Source organism: Phodopus roborovskii, unplaced genomic scaffold, assembly GCF_943737965.1.
Source record: "Phodopus roborovskii unplaced genomic scaffold, PHOROB, whole genome shotgun sequence".
Classification (NCBI taxonomy): domain Eukaryota; kingdom Metazoa; phylum Chordata; class Mammalia; order Rodentia; family Cricetidae; genus Phodopus; species Phodopus roborovskii.
The window spans coordinates 2,930,210-2,950,368 of NW_026126469.1; the positions used below are offsets into that span (position 1 = coordinate 2,930,210).

A 20,159-nucleotide genomic window follows, 5' to 3' on the forward strand; every position below is an offset into this window, starting at 1 on the left:
TCTGTTCAGACTTCAGCCCCTGGCCATTCTGGCCAGAGTCTATGACCTTTGTGACACTCACACTGTGCACATGGCAGAACTGGAGATAGATCCTACAAATCTGATGTTTGATAATGTCTACATGGCCTATTTTCCTGATCTCAGAAATGCCCCCTATGCATACAGTCTCTGTTGAGTCACAAGTGTCACTCCTCCTCAGCACAAAAGGTAGGTACCCCTTCCTCTGGGGGCGTCTTGAAGCTGTCCCTAGCACCATAGATAACCAGAGTTCCAGTACAGGGAGAAGATCACAACTCTCCCCTGAGGCTGAGGATCTCAAGCACCCTTGGGTGCATTTACATATAGTACCAAGCCAGGTTGCCCCTACCTGCATCCTTCAAAGTGTGGCTCTCAGGCCTCAGTGACACCAGTCCATTCATTTCCCATCAAGCACTGGCCTCTAGCCCAACTGCTTACATGGCACAGCTCATTCATTCATCTCCCATCTCCAGAACCATTTTACTATTATTTCTTTTTCTTAATCATTTTTTTTTGTCAAGCTCGGCATCAAGGACTCCTCCAAATTGTTTTTATAATCTAGTCTCTTCTATACACAGCCTCTCTCCCTTGTCTTACACCCCCCAAGGCCAAGTGCAACCCCCTAACTAGAGGCTACCAGGAGTGGCCCTCCCATCAAAGCCCCAAGGAACATTCTTCCTTTCTCCCACTTAGTTTTGCCATCAGGGTGACAGTAACAATCAACACACACTAAATGGCCAGCTGTTCCTTCATGGTTTTCTCCAGACTTACAGAACTGATGACAGCCATGCTCAGAAGTCCTGGCTCTTTAAGTGTGTCTGCCACTCCCTTAAACTGCCCATATTCCTTTATCAGAGTTCCAAATTCCCCAAAACTCCATGAAAAAAATTCAATGGTAACGTCAAACCTAAAAGATGTGCAAACATGTACTGGAGTCATTAGTCCAGGTCTCACTACAAAATGATTAGTGCTTTACTGTAGGTGCCCTCTAGATTCCAAAGAAGCATCCCAATGAGTCACATAACTCACCCGATCTGGTCCTGAGGCTGTGGAGGAGAGATTGGAATAATGCAAAGTCCCTACATTGGTCACAGACTGTCTGGTGAGGTGTAGACCAAAGGCACCTGGGAATGTGACAGTAACACAGAAGGTCAGAGGCATTCACACTGTGGGGCACTTAGTCCTATCAACTTATTGAAGATACAGGGCCACAGAATCTTCATATATAAATGGGACTCTGATCCTGAATCTGGCTTCGAGGTGCCCCCAACCCCCTTCAACACCTTGCCAGAGTGGTAGCTGAGGAGAGCATATATCACAGCCCCTGAATCTAGAGAAAGAACACCAGGGGCCAAAACTAAAGCAAGATTGTGCCAGTCTGGTCCCACACTCACATACTCCCATTTTACAGTCCAGAAAAGGAGGCTATGCAACCACACCCTGCCGTGTGTTTTGCATCTTGCCCAAGTGTGTGTGCTTCTAGAGTAGGGCCCCCAGCATGTCTATAGGAAGAGAGCTTGGGTACCGGACTTCTGCCCAACAACCAGTACCAGGGCAGGGCTCCCAGGCCTGCAGCTCCCAAGTGCATCGCAATGTGGCGAAGAAGGGTACTATATTCCCTGAACTCGTGAATCAGCTGCATGCAGCTGACAAACACAGTCCTAGGACAGGCTTTATGGAATGGCCACAGTGATGGAAGGTCAGAGGCCCTGAAACGCAAAGGGTTCCAGAGACAGCCAAGGGAGCACAGGGTCCAGGCCTAGGCTAAATGACAGGAAGGGAAAGGGGCGTTTCGGACTAGGCCCTGGGAATAGCCTGACTGCTCCAGCTGGGAGAACCAGAGGCCTGGGGGGACCACAGCGGGACGCCTCAGTCCCCGCCCCCACCGGCCGCTCCGGGTCGCGCGTGGGCGCGGCGGGCGCCGATTGGCTGGCGGGCGCGCGGGCGGGGCGGGTGGTGGCGGCACGGAGGGGCGGGTCACCCCGCAGCCGGCCTCGGCCTCCACCGCTGGTCGCCGCGCCCCGCCCGCGCGCCCGCCGCCACACGTCCCCCGCCGGCGGCCACCATGAGCACAGGACTGCGGTACAAGAGCAAGCTGGCGACCCCAGGTGAGCCCAGCGCCTGTCCGCGTGCTCGAGCACGCCTTTGTCCCCACCGCCCGCCCGCCTCTCACCGTCTGTCTCCGTCTCTCTCCTGCCCGCCGGCCCGGACCCTCTCGGACCCGCCCCACCCCGGACCACGACCCGGACCACGCAGAGGACAAACAGGTACCGGCGCCGCGCCGCTCGGCTGGTGGTGAGACCCGACCGGCTGTCACCCATTGTGGCACCGATGCTGGTGGCGCCCAGGCGTGACCCCGCCCCCGCCGGCCGTCACCCAGCCCCGTGGCGATAATCGATTGTCTATAGGGGCAGCGCCGCCGCTCCTGGGGCTACGAAGGGGAAGAGTGGGCACCACGCCTGGTTCCCTGACCTGCATAGTAGGGGCCTAGGCATCTCCCAGAAAGGGAAACTGGGTTGAGGACCTCTCTTCTCTGGTCCAGGGCCAGTATCTCCTTCCTAACCTGACCGGAAGGCCACGTGCTGGGGGTCCAGGGTGAGGCTGCAGTTATGACAGGCCAGGAACGGGATGGGGTGGAGGAGTCCTCCAGTCCTCTGAGCAGCACTTGGGGGGGGGCTCTGCTTACCCCACTTCATGTCCATGCACCTCTGTGCTTCCCTCTCCTACACATAAATTCATGCTCCCTAGTCCTTGGTAGGGCCTCTTCCAAGACCTGGAACTTCCAAGGCTCTCTATCTGAGTCATCCCAGTGCCCAGCACTGATCCTTCAATCCTTGGGTATAGCCAGGCTGGTTGGTGGCCTTCTAACCCAATTCCCACCCATCTAAGAGTGCCCGACTACTGAGAGGCTGGCCTGGGTACCCTGTGAAAAACCAAAGGACCTGAGGGTTGTGAAACCAGAGGGGTGTGGAAGTGGGTGACCCAAGGGGCTGTCCTTGGTGGCTTGAGATAGGCTCTGTTTGAAGGAAGAAAAAAAGGCCCAGTTCTGACACCAGAAGGCCATGGCAAGTCTTGGATGGAGGTTCACACCTAGCTTTGGTGCCAGGTGGACACCCAGAATACTAGACCAGAGTGCTTGGGGAAAGCAAAAGCAGCTGGCAGATGGGATGAGCTAGAGTCTCCTGGCGGGGACATGCCCCGCCCAAGACTGATGAGGCTGGTTGGGAGGGGCTCCCCCAGGAGCCTTCCTAGAGAACTGCTTCCCCAAGCTCATCCCAGCAGGCCAGACAAAGCCTGCTGGGGACACACGCTGCCAGGCTATTGTGTAAGGGAGAGGAAAGGGGCCAGAGGCTAGGGAGGCAGGGACTGGAGGCGTGCCCTAGGCCTCTGGAAGATCCTCCCAAGTCACTTGTCCTGGGTACCTCCTGTCTGCTGCTGCCAGGATGGAGACCCCCTCCCACACACACACACACACCTTCCTGCTGAAGTATGAGTCCTTCAGGTGTGCATCTGCCCACCTCTGAGATCAGTTAGGAGCCAGCCTCACACCATACCCAGCCCCAGGCCATAAGGAACAGAGCTCTGGGTCAGGGCAGATGGAGAGCCCCAGAAGGATGCCAGAGTTCTGTGTTTGGGCTGGGCCTCACGGGCCTGCGGGAAGCAGCACACAGCACCTCCAGTCCCACTGTGGTTGGTTGTACAGGACTTAACCAGGTCTCTTTCTTACTCCTGGGGGGGGGGGAGGTTGTCAGAGCAGCAGTCTGTGTGGAAGGAGGTCGCTGTCTGCCCTTTGCCTCCACACCCCTTTTTGGGCAGTGAAGTAGACTGTCAGCTGTGCCTACTCAGAATTCTGAGGATGGAAAAGCCTCAAGCGTTTCATTCTCAGGAAGTAGTGGGCACAGCTGTGGCATATGGCGACATATCCCTGAGGAATATTTGTTGAGCCTCAGGAACTAGAAAAAGAAGCGCGGAACCCACCTCCCTTAGGGCTTCTCCAGGGACACACAGGCTAGGATGGCCTGATTGGGTGATACTCAGACAGGTTATGAATGGGAAGTAAGACCTGGACTTCCCCAGAGAATGTACCTTCCCAGTGGACAAATTGAGAGGCAGTCTAAGACCAACTAGCTCTGTTCGGCATCAGGGTGTGGCTCAGGCAAAAGCTGTCTGTGGTCTTCTGGAGATACCCTGGACTAGAGACACCACCTGTCCGGGTAGATGCTGGGCTAAGAGCTTTGGCTGTAGCAGCTGGAGCAGGGAAAGTGGGTGGACTGAGCCTGGAGGTTTCCTTGAGGTCAGGCAGGAGCCAGAACTGGGAGGCCACTCTTCAGCCCTGGGATGAATGGCTCCCCTGTTCCAGCTGTGGGCCCACCCTCCTCCCAAGGTGCCAGCCACCCTCATAGCAAGACCCAGGGTGGAGGCCCCTCCAAGAAGCCAGTGTGGAGAGCCTTCCTGGAGGAGGGGTGGGACCTACATGAGGAAGGAAGGTCATCTGGTCCTTTGGCCACTAGTTTAGTTCCCCCACACACACTCCCCACCCCCACCCCACCCCCGCCTGGGGAGTAGGTGTGCTCTGATTCTAGTGGGGATGAAAGTGAGGAGTGAGGAAAAGTGAGCGGGTCCTGGGAGATGTCTTCCCAGTTCACCAGCTCCCTGTGATTCCAGGGGCTTTTGGTGCCTAAATTAACTGCATGTTGTGGGCAGAAGTTTGGCCCAGTTTCGGCCTCACCAGGGCTTCCAAGCTAGGAAGGAAGGAGGCCATCCGAACTCTGACCACTGCATCCCCTCACACCCTTTAGTTTGTTTTTTGAGACAGAATTTCTCTGTTTAGCTCTAATTACCCTGGGACTCACTCTCACTATGTAGATCAGGCTGGCCTCGAACTCACAGAGATAGAAGTTGAGATGGAATTAAAGGGAGCAACAGTCGCTCAGCCTCCTGCACCCCCTCCCCACTATTAACCTATGCTAAGCAGAGGGGAGAGCCAGATCCTGACTTAGTAAGGAAGGTGCACTCTGTCCTCAGCGCATATGAAGATGCCACGCAGGAAAAGAATTCCCCCAGTCACAGGCACGTGGGGGTTAGTAAAGACTGAGCCCCAAAGAGTGGGGAGGGGTGTGCCTGTGGGTAGTTTGGTCTCCATGGCACTGTTGAGGGGGTTCAGGTGAAATGCGAGGAGAGCAAGGTGTTGGCTGGGGCCGCTTCCCGCGCGGTTGCGCGTGGGTCCGGAGCGTTCCGCAGTGCCCTCTGGTGGGCGGCAGTCGCATGGCGTCCGGAAGGCAGGTCGGCGACCGCAACCACCTCCCTGGCCGCCTGTGGACCCGTCTGGACCCGGCCTCGGGTGCCACGGCTGCGCTCCGGATCCACGCGGCGCCCCCGCCCGCGCGCCTCTGCTGGGCCCTGCCCTCCGCAGCCGTTTTCTCGAGGCTCCGCCTGCGGCCCAATTTCCAAGCGACTGTTTCCCGGCGACGGCGGGCGGGGCGCTCCCCGCCACCGCTGCCAGGAGCCCGAGAAGCCCCGCCTCGGGCTCCAGTGCGCGAGCCGCTGCTGAGCCTCGACACGGCCGCAGCTCGCGTCTGAGACAGGGGAATGGCTCGCACGACTTCTGAGGTCAGCGGCCTACTAGGTAGGCGACGCTCCGTCTCCGGGCCTCAGTTCTCGTGTCTTCAAAACCGGAGCCAGAAGAGGGCTTAAGAGCTAATTTACCCAGCGCGAGTTGTCAAGATCGCTGGCCCCGACTGCCCTGACCCCGGTGTAGGGTCAGAGCAGGGCCCGCAGGGTCGCCACGATGGACTCATTGGCAGCACCCCAGGATCGCCTGGTGGAGCAGCTGCTGTCGCCGCGCACCCAGGCCCAGAGACGGCTCAAGGTGTGTGTGTGTGTGTGTGTGTGTGTGTGTGTGTGTGTGTGTGTGTGTGTGTGCAGACAGTAGAATGTGGGTCATGTATGCATGCTTGCTTGGTCAGGGTGTGTGTATGTGTGTGTGTGCAGACAGAGTAGAATGTGGGTCATGTATGCATGCTTGCTTGGTCAGGGCCATCCAGCTACCAGAGAAGGTAGCAGGGGCTCCCAGGGCAGATGTCCACTAGGAATGGATGCAGGCACCTCAGACCCTGTGGTGGGGGAGGCTCGGTACTGCAATCTATAAATAGCCCCTGCTCTGATGCTGCTTCAAGAACCACCACCCCCAAGCTTGGTTCTGGGCCAAACACACCACCCACCCCAGATACTCTGGGTGAGTTTGTGCTGAGGTCTGGCTGCTTCCACCTATGGAGGTCCTTGAATGTGTCTTAGGGGTGTCGGAACTGATCCCCACCATCCACCTGGGGGTGCACACCTCCCTGTAGGGCTGATATTCCCTCTTCTCCACCCCAGCCTTGGGTCTCTGCTGGGGCTGGGACAGGGATGCTTTTCCTGCCACCCCCTCACCTCCCTCCCTCCTTCCAGCCTTTGCTCTACAGCCCTCATACCATTTTTGCTGAGGAAGTGGCCCTTGCTGGGGCTACACTATCTGATCATCTGAGCCACATAAGAGACAGGGCCTTGGGCTGCCAACAAAGATCTAGGACATGCCCCTGACCTGCTCCAATCCCACCCCTGCCCTCAGGACATCGACAAGCAGTACGTTGGCTTTGCCACACTGCCCAACCAGGTGCACCGAAAGTCAGTGAAGAAGGGTTTTGACTTCACCCTCATGGTGGCCGGTGAGTGACCAAACTTCTGGGTGGAGCCTCTGAGTCCACAGGTCAGCCTAGATCTAACCCAGCTCTTTCACTGTCCCTTATGGTCAGGTGAGTCGGGCCTGGGGAAGTCTACTCTTGTCCACAGTCTCTTTCTGACTGACCTATACAAGGACCGGAAGCTTCTGAGTGCTGAGGGTGAGTCGTCCCATATAGTCCTCACCAGTGCACTCATCCCTGCTCTGAGAAACCTCACAGGGCACCCTTCCACTTTCCTTGAGGTATGGGTCCCTCTTTAGGGATGAGGAGGAGTGGCCCAGAGCATAGAGTCAGGCTGGGTAAGAACAAGACTCCTTGCTGCCCACCCAGAGTGAAAGTGAAGATGGCCTCGACACTGTGTCTCCTTCCTTCCTCTGCAGAGCGCATCAACCAGACAGTTGAAATCCTGAAACACACTGTTGACATTGAGGAGAAGGGAGTCAAGTTGAAGCTCACCATTGTGGACACACCTGGCTTTGGGGATGCTGTGAACAACTCTGAGTGGTGAGGAACAGGCTCCCTGCCCCATCCGCCACTGCCTAGCTGCTCTCAGAGCTGGCTTCATTCTTCCTCCACTTTTAGTTGGAAACCCATCACCGACTATGTGGACCAGCAGTTTGAGCAGTATTTCCGAGATGAAAGTGGCCTCAACCGGAAGAACATCCAAGACAACCGGGTGCACTGCTGCCTGTACTTCATCTCCCCCTTTGGACACGGGTATGCGGCAGGCAGTCCCAGTGCCCGGCTCAGGGTGGCTGTCACTATCACTGTGTCACTGCCCTCCCACAATGCTAATCTCCACTCTAACCCTGCAGACTGCGGCCAGTAGATGTGGGTTTCATGAAGGCCCTGCATGAGAAGGTGAACATCGTTCCACTAATCGCCAAAGCTGACTGCCTGGTTCCCAGTGAGATCCGGAAGCTGAAGGACAGGGTGAGTGTTCTATAGCTAAGGGGTCCTGACCAAAAACTCCAGGGGAGCTGGTCCATGCAGGTCTAATAGCTCTTGCCCCCACTACTGCAGATACGGGAAGAAATTGACAAGTTTGGGATCCATGTGTACCAGTTTCCGGAATGTGACTCAGATGAAGATGAAGACTTTAAGCAACAGGACCGGGAACTGAAAGTGAGCTCATAGCCAGGAGGGCTGAGGGCAAAGGAGGTTTCTGGGACAAAGCACTGGAGGCCACACAGGCCCTGGGGAAGGGCGAAGCACCCAGGTCCAACATGATCAAGGCAGGAGTCATTTGTTCACAGAAAAGAGGGACTACGCTCCTGTCCCAAGGGCTACAGGCTAAGGTCACGTGTATCCATGTCTAGTCTACAGTGGATCTTTTGGACCTCCCCTGGGCTTACTAGAGCACTTAATTGGTACCATTCTGGCCTGCTTTCCAAGAATCAGCAGTGGCTTGGAGATGTGTGGAGCCCTACTTCCTGAGATTCTGAACTCCGGAGGGTGGAGGGCGGTGGCTTTGAATACCCCAGAGGCTAGAAAGGTATGACACAAAGCTGAAACAGGAACTCCCGGGGCCACTGGACCAGAAGCAGATGGACAGGGCCATCTACCAGAAAGCATGGTCTTGGCTCTGACTTGAAAAATGGAGGAAGCTCGGAGAAGCATCCAGAGCCAGAGAAGTGCACAGTCTGGCAGAAGCCCCAAGGCTTTGAGCTACGCAGAGTCTGTGGCTTTAGTGGGTAGCAGAGGCACCAGAAGAGGGGCCATGCCAGTGGGACAGAGGTGGTGGCAGCACTGGAATGGCCACGCCCCCTCAAGCCTCTAACAGCACTGGTCTGGGCTTGGTCCCTGTTTCTCCTACCCCAGGAAAGTGCGCCCTTCGCTGTTATTGGCAGCAATACGGTGGTGGAGGCAAAGGGGCAGCGGGTCCGGGGACGACTGTACCCCTGGGGGATCGTCGAAGGTGAGTTGAGGCAGGAAGCGCTGGGTGTGGAGGAGGCTCCCCCTAAGCAGAGGCCTACCCAATGTCCGCTCCTGCCCCACAGTGGAGAATCAGGCACACTGCGATTTTGTGAAGCTTCGAAACATGCTAATCCGAACTCACATGCATGACCTCAAGGATGTGACATGCGATGTGCACTACGAGAATTACCGTGCACACTGCATCCAGCAGATGACCAGGTGAGCCACCGTACTGGATTTGCCTTCCCACCATGGCCCTGGTACTACATACACCAGAACTTTGTCCCAGTCCCTAGATCATCCCAGCATCTTGATGTTGGCAGGAACCAACCAGGCATCTCCCACTCTCCTAACCTGAACCTCCCAGCAGCGCAGCTCTCTCATTTCACAGCAAACTCACACAGGACAGCCGTATGGAGAGCCCCATCCCGATCCTCCCACTGCCCACCCCGGATGCCGAGACAGAGAAGCTTATCAGGATGAAGGATGAAGAGGTAAGCGGGGGGGGGGGGGGGGGAGAAGTGAAGGGTGGGAAGGAGAAGCAGAGGGCAGGGCCAGACCTCTGTTGTCTTTTACACTCTGACTTGTGTTGTCCCCACCCGCCAGCTAAGACGCATGCAGGAGATGTTGCAGAAGATGAAGCAGCAAATGCAAGACCAGTGACACCCAACCCCAGGCCCACAACGCCAAGGATAGACGGCGGTTCTCGGGCTGGCCCCTCTTACCCCTGGATCCCAGACTGCCCTGGATTCTACCCTGGGTTCATCTGGATCTCAGACGGCCTGGACCTAACCCTAACCCAAAGTGGCTTTGACCAGACTGTTCAGAGCCACAGCCCCCAGATGACCCTAATTTATTCTCAGTACCCACCCTTCCTGGTCATTTGTATCTGCTTCTGAGTGGTCTAAACCACAATCCCTCTCCCAACTTCCTGCTGCCCCCAAACCCCCCCCCCGCTCCCACCAACCTTGCACTTCCCGCCTATCTTAAGGGAACAAGTTGTGCATTATCCCCAAGATCTCTCTTCCTAAGAGGTCACTGCCCCAGCGGGCCAATAAACCAGGGTAGAGGAGGGACAGGACGTGGATGCAGGATTCTGGGCCTATTACCCAAGCTAGTACTGCAGAGTGGAATTGGAAGGCCCATTCTGCAGGTTCCAGTGGGCAATGAAGCATATGCTAATGCTACTATGTGCAGATGTAGGCCGGATCTTCCCTCACTCCTTAACCATTCTCTGTTCAGGGCCAGAGCACATGGATTTGGAGACTGAGGCCTTTAGGAAGAACCCAGACCTAGATGCATCTAGGAGGAAGGCCAGACTTGAAACTCTAGACTGCTCACGCTTCTTCCTGGGTCAACCTGAAGGACTCCAGAGGCAGCAGGAAAGGGGTGTCACCTATGGCTAGACGACTTTCATCTACTTTTGGGTTAAGGTCTTCTCCCAGCAGCATTGTTGCACTGGGATTCCAGCCATTGGCCTCCATCTCTCCACCCGCATGATCCCTCCTTACACACCCCATTCTCCGTTTTTGTTCAGTTGAGAATGCCGTGTCCTGTCCTGGTGACAGGAGAACAAAGTTGGTGAATGTAGCACCGAGTTTCCGAGTGTTCCATGAGCCTCTGGGAGCGGGCGTGGGGGGTGGGGGGGGGGCGGAAGCCCGGGTTGCCTGAGGGAGCCAGGCGATAGTGCCATATCTGTCGCCACAGCGCCCTTGCGCTCAGGCTCAAAGTTATTTCTGGCCAAGCGGTAAGACTGTGGTCTGTTGCTGCAGTTTTTGGAGCATCACCACTCCAGAACGAACTGGGCTGCCATCCTTTCGCCATGGGCTCCCGTGAGTTCTAGGGTCGGGTCTGCTTCTTCCTGGACGCCAGGTGTTCTGGTTTGGGCAGCAATAGGCAAAGGCTTGGGTCACACTGGGGGGCAAACACTAGCCAGCGTGCAGGGTGGCCGGGGTGGAGGCGCCTGCGGACTCCAGGGACGCTAGCTAGCCTTAAGAGCAGGTGGTAGCAGCGCTCTCCTCCCGGTGATGCTTGCAGCTCATCCCAGGGCTTCTCTTCCAGGGCCGCGCGGGGCGCTGAGCCTGCTGCTTTTGCTGCTAGCGCGGCCCAACCTCCTAGCCACAGGCTGTCCGGCGCCATGCAGCTGCGCAGGGACGCTCGTGGACTGTGGGCGCCGCGGACTGACCTGGGCCTCGCTGCCCTCTGCCTTCCCTCCCGACACCACCGAACTGGTGCTGACCGGCAATAACTTGACGGCACTGCCGCCCGGGCTTCTGGATGCACTGCCTGCCTTGCGTGAAGCGCACCTAGGCGCCAACCCCTGGCGCTGCGACTGCCGCTTATTGCCGCTGCGCGCCTGGCTGGCCGGCCGCCCCGAACGCGCGCTCTACCGCGACCTGCGCTGTGTCGCGCCCCCCGCGCTGCGTGGCCGCTTGGTGTCCTACGTGGCAGAGGACGAGCTGCGGGGGGCGTGCGCTCCCGGCCTGCTCTGCTGGGGGGCTCTAGTGGCGCAGCTCGCACTGCTGGTCCTCGGGCTGCTACACGCACTGCTGCTGGCGCTCCTACTGAGTCGCCTACGGAAGCTGCGTGCGCGCGCGCGCGCCCGTGCCTTCCGCGAGTTATCGCTCACAGCCCCGTTGATGACAGAGCCGGCCGGAGCTGATGCATACTAAGGACAGGCGCAAAGCAACAACGACCTGCAAAGTTTGCAGGTCCCTACTAGAGGACCCTCTCCTTCACCTGGATCAGCCTCTGCCCTTGCCCAGTCTTCCAGACCCAAACTTGGCAGGCCTGAATCCACGTGGGGCCAAACTGCTGACAGCACTACTGGGGAGTGAAACAACCCTAAGCCTTCAGAGCCTTGGGAGAGCCCAGTCTCCCCCTGCCATCTTCATCACTGAATAAACTTTCTCCTCCCCATCTGGCGGTTTCTGTACCACCTAACTTTGCCCAAATTCCAGAAAGGGCCTGCGGGAGGCTGTTCAAGGGGACGTTTTCATGCACGGCCAAACTGGCCTAGGGCAAACAGAAGTCAGTGGTTAAAATTCCCTCTATCCAGCTGTCTTCGAGGTCATTCGCAGTAAGGATGTTGTGGACAGAGAGGTCCCTCTTGCAACGAGGAAGCTTGGAACAGTACGGGCAGTACGATCAGAGGAGTGGCTCTTGTGAGAAGTCAGGGCTGTGAGAGCCTTTCAAGAACAGCTCAGAAATTGAGGTGTTCCTGGTCAGTGAGCCCACTGTGTGAACAGCTATCAGACAGATGGAGGTGACTGTGGGCCATCGCCCACAGTCTAGACAGGTAGGCAAGGCCAGGGGACAGACATGCTGCAAGGGCCTGCAGATATAAGTTTAACCAGTCTCTGAAATATGACCTAGAGGGAGCCAGGCCTTCTCCTACACCCCTGGACCCTCCAAGTGTTCCCATCCCCTCTTCTCAACCCACAGCAGCAGCAGCCTCAGCCCTCCCTGACAGCACACATTACCCCAGTCTCTGTCCCCTTAACTGCACATCTACTGCACGGCTGTGGTACACCTGCCACCTCCTGCCTGGGCCTTTGCTTATGCTATTCCTAGCCTGGCCCATGGTCCCCTCATATCACTTCTGCCTCTCCAGCAAGTCTCCTCCTTCACTGCTCGGGACAAGAAGCTCTCCATTTACCAGGGAGGAACTAGCTCACTGCCAGTGAGCACACCGTCACCTTCCTCACTGGAGGCACCAGGCTCAGGGGTCCCCATCCTGTGCTTGATGTGTGTCCCACCCAGCTGCCTCTATAGATAATGGAAGCTTTTGTCCCTGCCCACCCTCATGAAGAGCCTTGAGTCTGGGCACAGAAAAGCCGGGCCTCTGACCGCCACTGACCAGGTCGGGGAGGCTGTAGCTGACATGGCCTTTGTCCTGGCCTTTGTGGGACAAGACAGATGACCTTCCAGTAGGCTGATTCTATCTAGAGCCTGCCAGTCAGAGTGAGGCATAAGCCATCCCCCACTATGTGGGCAGGTGCAGGGCATCCGGCCATTGTGGCCTGCAGCAAACTGAGTGCTTGTCTATCCGGCCTTATCACTGCATCAAGGACAGTGTCCTCTTTGTTCACCCTCCCCAGGGGTGGCCTGTCACCCTCAGAACCCCTGGTTGAGGCACACAGATAACACCTTGAAGTCAGTAGAATGCAGTGTGGGGAGGGGCCACACCTTATGTTTTTCAGAGGAGCAAACCAAGTCTTTCAGAATCACCTCAGCCATCCATCCCCCTCTGTGGCTGTGATGTTGGGTCCAGAGCTGAGATGAGCTTCCTGGGGTCTCCACTCTCCTTCTCAGTAGGAACCCTTGGGGGCGATTTCAGGGGCTTAGGAGAAAGTGACCAGAGGAAGTACATAACCCTAAACAGGGGCACAAATCCTATCAGGGGCTGTAAGAAGGAGCCAGGCTCAGTGCACACTGCACACAAGGCTTTACGGCTCCAGGACCAGTGTCTTGGTGAGAGGGTGGGCTTGGGAATCCTGAAGGACAGTAGCCACAAAAGCAAGAGCCTTGCTGATGAAGAAACAAGGCTGGCATCACAGTGTGTTCAGACAGGAGGATGAACCTCTTGCTTCCTGGTTAAGGCGTCAGTTGCACCCATCATTCCTCTAGGAGACCCCTCTTAACAAACCATCAGTGGTCTCAACTAACCAAGATACTAGTCTGACCTCAATGGCTGGCCCTCCTAGTGCCCTGGAAATTTCTTCAGTTCTAACTCCTGACCCCAAGCTGACCCTCCACGTGCTTAGCCTGGGGTCTCAGCCTCCAACAAGTGTGGGGAAGTGGATGGTCCCAGCCCAGTGCTTCTGAATGCACACACCTCCTCAGCCCAGCCTCCAGCATTGTCATCCACTTCAGAGACAACACACCTGCCCTGGAGCTTCTCCCCCCCCCTCACCAACTGGTCCCTTCTGTGGCCTGGGACTCCTAGATGAGCACAAGCCATAGGGCCCCTCTCAAAGGCCTGTATAGTATTGTTACACCCATACAGACCCAGGCTGGAGGATTCTGGGCCCTTGCTTCGGAGCTCAGGAAGTTGGGAGTGACTATACCACACTGCCCACACATCCCTTGGTCTTCCAAGCCCAGCGTTAGAGCACCTGTCCCACTGGCTGCACCCGTCACACCTTTACCCACCAGTGGATCTGCTATCTCTCCTATGACCTTCATCCTTATCCAAGGCTTCATGGAACTGAGAGATTCCCAGCTTCAGCTAGTGTAACGCAGGGGACCAGAGGAGCATTTAAAGACTGACCGAGGAGCTTAATAGATGGAGTCCCAATAAAGCCACACAAGGCCACCAGCCTAGGCATAGACAGAGCGGTAACCTACCGCAGAGAGCTTCTATCTCATTGTGAAATAGACACGTGTTGCGGGAGGTGCGGTGCGGGCTGTGGCCTCTTTATTTAAATAAGTAACTACTGCTGAGCCCTATCTTCCTTTCAAGCACTATGACCCCAAATGGCACCAGAGGGCGCTAGCGACCTGCAAAAGACGCAGAGCTGGGCGCTCAACGTGCAGGCGTGGGCGAAGACTAAGGACTTCCAGGCTGTCCACCTAGAGAGCAGGGGACCATCCAGACTGCACGAGAGGGGTTGGCAGGTCATTCCCTCGGGGGCATGGAGAGGAGGGAGCTGGAGGCCGCTGACAGACGCAGATGAGTGCGAGTACCCTTCCTCCTATCATTTGGCGCACTGACAGCCGGTCAACCGCAAAGATAAGGACCTCTTCCGCCTGGCGGGAAGGACGTGGACCAGCCCAGGTGCATCCCCCATCAATGTTTGCTCCGCAAACATTCAATGGCCCCCCGCTGTGTGCATTGCGAGGGGGCGGGGCTGAAGGCAGCGGGTGCTGGACTCCTGGATGACGAGGGGAAGCTCAAAGATTCAGAAAAAAAAAAAAAAAAGGCTCAGGCATCTCCTGGCCCCTCTGGTGACCGGGGGTAGCATTGGGGTCCTCCATGAGTTCCCATAGCCTGGAGAAACCTCGGAACTTGGTTGACCTGCTTGAGGCCATCACAAGGAAGCTGCCCTGGGAGAGGTGTGGGGGCCCCCAGACTAGGCCACGTAGGAGGGGGAGGCCCGCACCCGCTGCCCAGACAGAGCAACAACATTGGGGTGGGTGGCCCATAGCTCACCGCAGCGTCTGCGCCCACCCCCAGCGTTTCCGATGGACGACAGGCGGCTAGTGATAAATCACCAGCTCCCACTCCTACCCACCCAGGGCTAACTGGTGGTCAAGAAGGGCTGCAGGGCCCGCTATCAACAGAGACAAGGCCTGGAACAGACAGGAGACAGGAATAGAGTCAGAGCCTTTTTACACGAGCTAGTCCTTGCTGGGGTATCTGAGCTTCCCAGATACCTTTTCCATAAAGCCCATCTGGAAACCAGCTGAGAGCCATCCCCACCCTACTGACCCCAACTGGAGGTGGAGAGCCAGGCCTCTGCAGCAAGCTTCAGTTCCCCTGGAGGACCATAAATCAGTAGGGGGCACTTGGAGTCCGTGCCCCCAGTAGAGTGAGGGTCTTCAGGGGTCACTGATCCTAGTGACTAGGCCTGGCCTTGGCTGTGTCTCTCCCTCCTTAAACAGCTCTTGTGGGACCTCCCAGCCCCCAACCTTTCCTAGCTAGTATAGTCTGGCCTGGAGCCCTCCATCCCCCCTGTGCTGCCTGTGCTGCTCATGCCTACTGCCCTTTTATCAAAGACAGGAAAAGCCACGAGGAGTGATGTGTCCTTCTTAGGAGAAACCCTGGGGGCTGGCCTGTTCCTGGTCCAGAAGAGCCTGTGGGATCAGCAGATCCTCCCCAGTGAAGCTGTCCCTGAGTCTGCTCTGTCTAAGGAAATGCAGTCTATGCCTTGTTCCATTCTGTCTTCCTGCTGCTTCTCCTACCCAGAGTGCTGAGAGGTGAACCGAGGATGGCCCCAGGTATGAGCCACCCTCCTCACACATACACCAAGGCAAGTGTGAGTCTGGTGCGGTGGGAGAGGCTGAGAGCCCAGGCCTGGCTCTCAGCCCTCTGGGGAACATTTCACCAGCCCCTACAGAGCTTCCTTCAGGACATTCCTGTAGAGCTAAGGCCACTTGTGTACTAAGAACCCCAGATTTTCCCCTTTAACCTGTCTCTGGAATAGGGTTGGGGTATCCCGGGAGCTCCTCTGGAAAAATCTTGGGAACGCTTAGGATTGTGCCTAAGAGGCACCTAATGACTGTGGCTGGCCTGGGCCTTGATCCTCTGAGCAAAACCTCAAGTCAGACACTAGAGACATCTCAGGAATGGGACAGTGAGACCTGAGACTGGAAGTTGGGGCTAGGGCTCAGATCTTTTGGCCTCAAACCCAATGAAGGTCAATGTTCCAGCCAGATGGAGCCAGCTGCCCCTTTTCCTGGGATTGCTCTCACTCACTGCAGTGACCCAGGGCAGGGAGGGGGGGGGTCATCTAGCTGTGTTTGTCTACTTATACCAAACAGATCAGCCTAAATAATGGGAAAAGGGTTTTACCAACTCCACATCCAATAAAGGACTAATAGCCGAAATACATAAAGTATCAAAAAACTTGGCATCAAAGAAACAAATAGCCCAATTAAAATGGGGCACAAATCTAAACAGAGATTCCTCAAAAGAGGAAACTCAAATACCTGACAGATCCATGTGTGGCTTAAACAGAAGCCAGCCTGGTCTATCTCCACTCAGGGGGTGGCTCTGTCTTCTGGATCACAAAGGGACACTTGGAAGGGCTAAAAGGAGACAATGCCAGCCTGGCCCAATGTCTCCTCAGGATGGGTAGTAGAACCCTGAGAAATGACTACTCACTGGCTCCCCTGTCTGGATTGCATGGTGAGCCTCAGGGCCCATCCCTTGATGGGAATCCACAGTGGAGGCTGAGGAGGCACAATGAGATAGAAGCAGGACCCCATGCAGCATTGGCCAGTGGAGCTGTCCAAGGCTCTGCCTTAAGCTGTCTGGTGCAGCTGTGTCCCTAGTGACCCATGTGGGGCTTCTACTGTAAGCTCCTGCAGGCAGGCCAAAGGCAAACTCAGCTGGGAATCTATTGTGATGTGATCTGTGTGGGGTTTGCGTTGCTCTGGGCTTTGTTTATCTAAAGATGCTCTAGAAGAATTCCTGTCAGTCTGTGCAGACACAGGGAAGAGGCTTCTGTCTGAGCAGGGCTGGGGGCGGAGCACTACAGCACCTGTCTCGGCTCGCCTGGCCTGCTGTAGACTGTTTGTGGCATCACACTCACTAAGAGTACTTTCAATTGTAGACTGTGCCACCTTCCTGCAGGAGTACAGAAGCCCACACAGGCCAGCTCCCTGTAGGGGGCCAGGAAAACACAAGACACCACAGACTCCACCTGGGTTCTCTGCCTAAGGGTCCCTATTTTGGGAGCCTCTGCTCTGTGGATCCCATTGTCTGTGTCTGGTCTCAGAAATTCCTACTGAGTAAGTCTGTGTTTGGTAGGTACCTGCTGTAGAGTTTCCAGGCTTGGGTGTCAGGGCTCTTGTCTTCATATTTGGAGATGCCATGATTGTGCTTTGCCTACTTCTGGACATCAACCAACCCTTCCACCAAGATGACCCCAGAATACCCCACTCCCAAGCCCTTTGGGGCAGAATCAGGAGGACTGGCCAAAGCATGAGAGCCCTAGAGGAAATGCTAACCAACACGCACGAGGGGAAGGAGCCGCAGCCTCCACTCACCCACAGCCCAAGTCTAGGCCAGATTCCACTGCAGAGAGCCTTCCTGAAGTGCTCCTCCTAGAGGATCTATGCAGTACTCCCCAAGACCTCAGGGCTGGACAATGACACTCTGCTCAGTAGCAGCAGATGACAAGAAGCAGAGATCTGTTGGAGCCAAGCAGGCCTGGAGCTACCCCAAGTCTTGGTATGCAGTGGTCCTGGAGGCTAACTACAAAGGGACTAGTCTGAATGACAGCCCTGAACTCTTGTTATTGTCTGCCTCTGTTCAGTGGCTGACAGGACTGACTTGCCTCCTGTGCTAGTAGGACAGACCTCAAGGATGAAGACCCCTCAAACAGATTTGAGGTAGCACCTGCTCTTGTCTTTCCTGTCACAGTCTCCTGACCCTCCCACATTTTCTTTCCCTCTGTCTTTGTCTGTCATGCAGTTTGTCCCAGTGTGTTCTTCCAGTGAAAACTTACATCTCCAAGGGTGGGTCAAGGTCATGCAGCTAGCCACACATGGCAAGCCTCTGTGTCCCCAAACATGCTGACTGGACCGCCATCCAAGGGTATGTAAGACAGCATTTTCTATGTGCTCCTGCACACACACACACACACACACACACACACACCCCAGGTCATCCTCTCTTCTGTGTCTATCTTCACTGCACCCAGCAGGCCCTCCCTCCCCACAGTGCACTCCTCAGGCAGCAGCCTGTCCCTGCCCAGCATACCATGTGTATGTACACTCTTGTGTTCTCTGCCTTGTGGGCCAGGGGTGGGATCGTAAATCCTGCAGTTGATGACACATTTATCCCTCCAGCGGCTGGTGGTGTGAATTTATGGCTGTACCTCCAGGCTGGGACACCTCTAGGGCAAACACACCTCCAGGCCATACCAGTACGCTTTCATGGTGTTATAAAGATGGGCCAGAAGAGGTTCTGGAACCCACTCAAGATCAGATCTAGCTCAGAAACAGAAATTTGGGTGTGTTTAGAGCTAGCCAGTGGGAGGCTAGATCTGTCTGGGTATTGCTAAAGTCTGAAGCTAGCCAGCAGCTAGGAGCTTTATCAGCTGGGAAAGGCCTATCCACCCTTCCCTTCTCTCCTCAGTCTTCCCACCCTGGAGATGGGAAGCAGCTTCAGAGCCCCAGGCACAGCAGATGTGGTTGGCTGTACTTCCTGGGCATGCTGTAGGAACCTAACTTGGGTGAGGCCTGGGGAAGGGGAGGGCGCTGAAGGCAGCTGAGACTGCCCAAAGAGGGACTGGTGTAGTCAGCAAGGAGGGCTGTCTGCATGGCTGCCCGTCTTGTAAATGTAGGTAGACTGAGGCATAGGAGCAGCAGGTTCAAGGCCATGCAGGCCTGGGGTAGGGGTCCAAGAGACCAGGATTCCTGGTCTTCAGAATGTACTGTGGGGCTCCTGAGTTTGGACACCCCTTTGTCTTGCCAGATCTGGGGGTAGGATGGCTGGTGGATCTAAGGAATGGACAGAGAGATGATGGAGCTAGCATGTCCTGAGGGACCACAGCTGGGGGCAGGAGCCTGGCTGACTCCCCTCTGCATGTCTGTCCAACTGTGTGAGTAGGGTTGGGTCTCGGGGGATCCTTTGTCAGCTCTCTGGTTCCCCATCTCTGGTCCTAGCTTAACCCTCCCACCCCCCTGCACTGCCTGCTGTCAGGATGAGCGATGGCCAGGGCCCCTCCCCAGGCCCTCGGCCCCAGGCCTGGTTCCCGCTCATTAGCCGCTGACACTGTTTGCTTTCCTGGGGACGCCCACCCCGTCACAGGCCATTTCTCCTGGTACCCCCTGCCCCAGGGGCCTGCCCAGGGGTTCAGGGTGCTAGGCTGCACAGGATACCAGCAGAGGCAGGAATGGCCTTAGGCTTCTGAGGTGATGACCAGATGGAAAGCCAGCCTTACCTATGAGCCTGGGAGGGGGTGCCCCTAGAGGCCCACAGCCCTGCCCATGCCACACAGCCGGGTCCAGTGGAGACTAGACCAGCTGAGGCAGCTTAGGGTCCTCTTGGCTTGGTGGGACACACAGCCTATCTGTAGGAGGGCTACAGTCCAGGGGAGGCCCTAGCGACAGGTGATAGTCTCCATCTCCAGCTACTACCACCTCTAACTCTGTCTTTGTCTCTAGGTCTCTCACCCAACCCTGATCCATGAGATGATCGTTGGACCACCAGCCTTCTGAAAAGGTACCCCAACTCCACCTAGGGCTTCTCTGTCCCTCGCTCTGAGCAACAGAGCACAGCTTGGGGATGCAGGTCTCAGGACTGGGCACTCCTCCCTTGGGCTCCAGGCCCAGAGTGGCCACAGCTGGGCGGCATCAGGGCCCACAGGCCAGTGGCAGCCGGTCCTTCACTAAAAAATGTGTTTGTGATTTTGGCGGCGGGGGCAGATAACGGTGACGAATGGCTCGCCTGCCCCACGGGGCCCCTGGCCCATCTGGTTTGACTTTGGTCTGTCGGCGAGTACCCTTGGGCCTCCACTCATCCCCTCAAGCAGTACCCGCAGAGCAAGGCTAAGGACTAGTGTGGGCATACTCAAAGAGCCTCAGTATCCTCCTATCGTTCTATCTGTCCCAGCCCTGTCTGTCTCCTCATTATGGGTCTCCCTCAAATGTGCCCACCCATTGCCTCTGCTGACACTGGGCTCTGATTCAGGTTGACAGGACGGTAGGTGGCACGGGCATAGCAGAAGCCAAGACCCTATCTGCTGCAGGAAGCACTCGCCCAGGCCAGGATTGCTGGGTAAGACAGAGGATAAGATGGACCTGCACAGAGGGAGGCAAGCAGCAAGACTA

At 56.4% G+C, this 20,159-nt stretch overlaps 2 protein-coding genes across 5 annotated transcripts; both read left to right on the forward strand.

Annotated features, from left to right (window-relative positions):
- The first annotated feature begins 1,974 nt into the window (after nucleotides 1–1,974).
- On the forward strand, nucleotides 1,975–10,244 carry Septin5 (septin 5). 4 transcript variants are annotated; one of them, XM_051191012.1, is made up of 12 exons: nucleotides 1,975–2,126; nucleotides 2,275–2,285; nucleotides 6,626–6,722; nucleotides 6,810–6,896; nucleotides 7,118–7,241; nucleotides 7,320–7,454; nucleotides 7,553–7,670; nucleotides 7,761–7,862; nucleotides 8,559–8,655; nucleotides 8,738–8,873; nucleotides 9,046–9,148; nucleotides 9,261–10,244. In XM_051191012.1, exons 1-12 carry the CDS (start codon nucleotides 2,084–2,086, stop codon nucleotides 9,315–9,317), a joined length of 1,110 nt encoding a protein of 369 aa, XP_051046969.1. In that variant the 5' UTR covers nucleotides 1,975–2,083; the 3' UTR covers nucleotides 9,318–10,244. The 4 variants fall into 4 exon arrangements, with proteins under 4 accessions (XP_051046969.1, XP_051046970.1, XP_051046971.1 ...); XM_051191013.1 differs by lacking the exons at nucleotides 1,975–2,126; nucleotides 2,275–2,285 and adding an exon at nucleotides 2,300–2,613; XM_051191014.1 differs by lacking the exons at nucleotides 1,975–2,126; nucleotides 2,275–2,285 and adding an exon at nucleotides 5,375–5,644.
- A 139-nt stretch (nucleotides 10,245–10,383) lies between these two features.
- On the forward strand, nucleotides 10,384–11,566 carry Gp1bb (glycoprotein Ib platelet subunit beta). The gene is made up of 2 exons (XM_051191015.1): nucleotides 10,384–10,486; nucleotides 10,716–11,566. The coding sequence occupies exons 1-2, from the start codon at nucleotides 10,477–10,479 to the stop codon at nucleotides 11,324–11,326; spliced, it is 621 nt and encodes a 206-aa protein (XP_051046972.1). The 5' UTR covers nucleotides 10,384–10,476; the 3' UTR covers nucleotides 11,327–11,566.
- The last annotated feature ends 8,593 nt before the right edge of the window (nucleotides 11,567–20,159 follow it).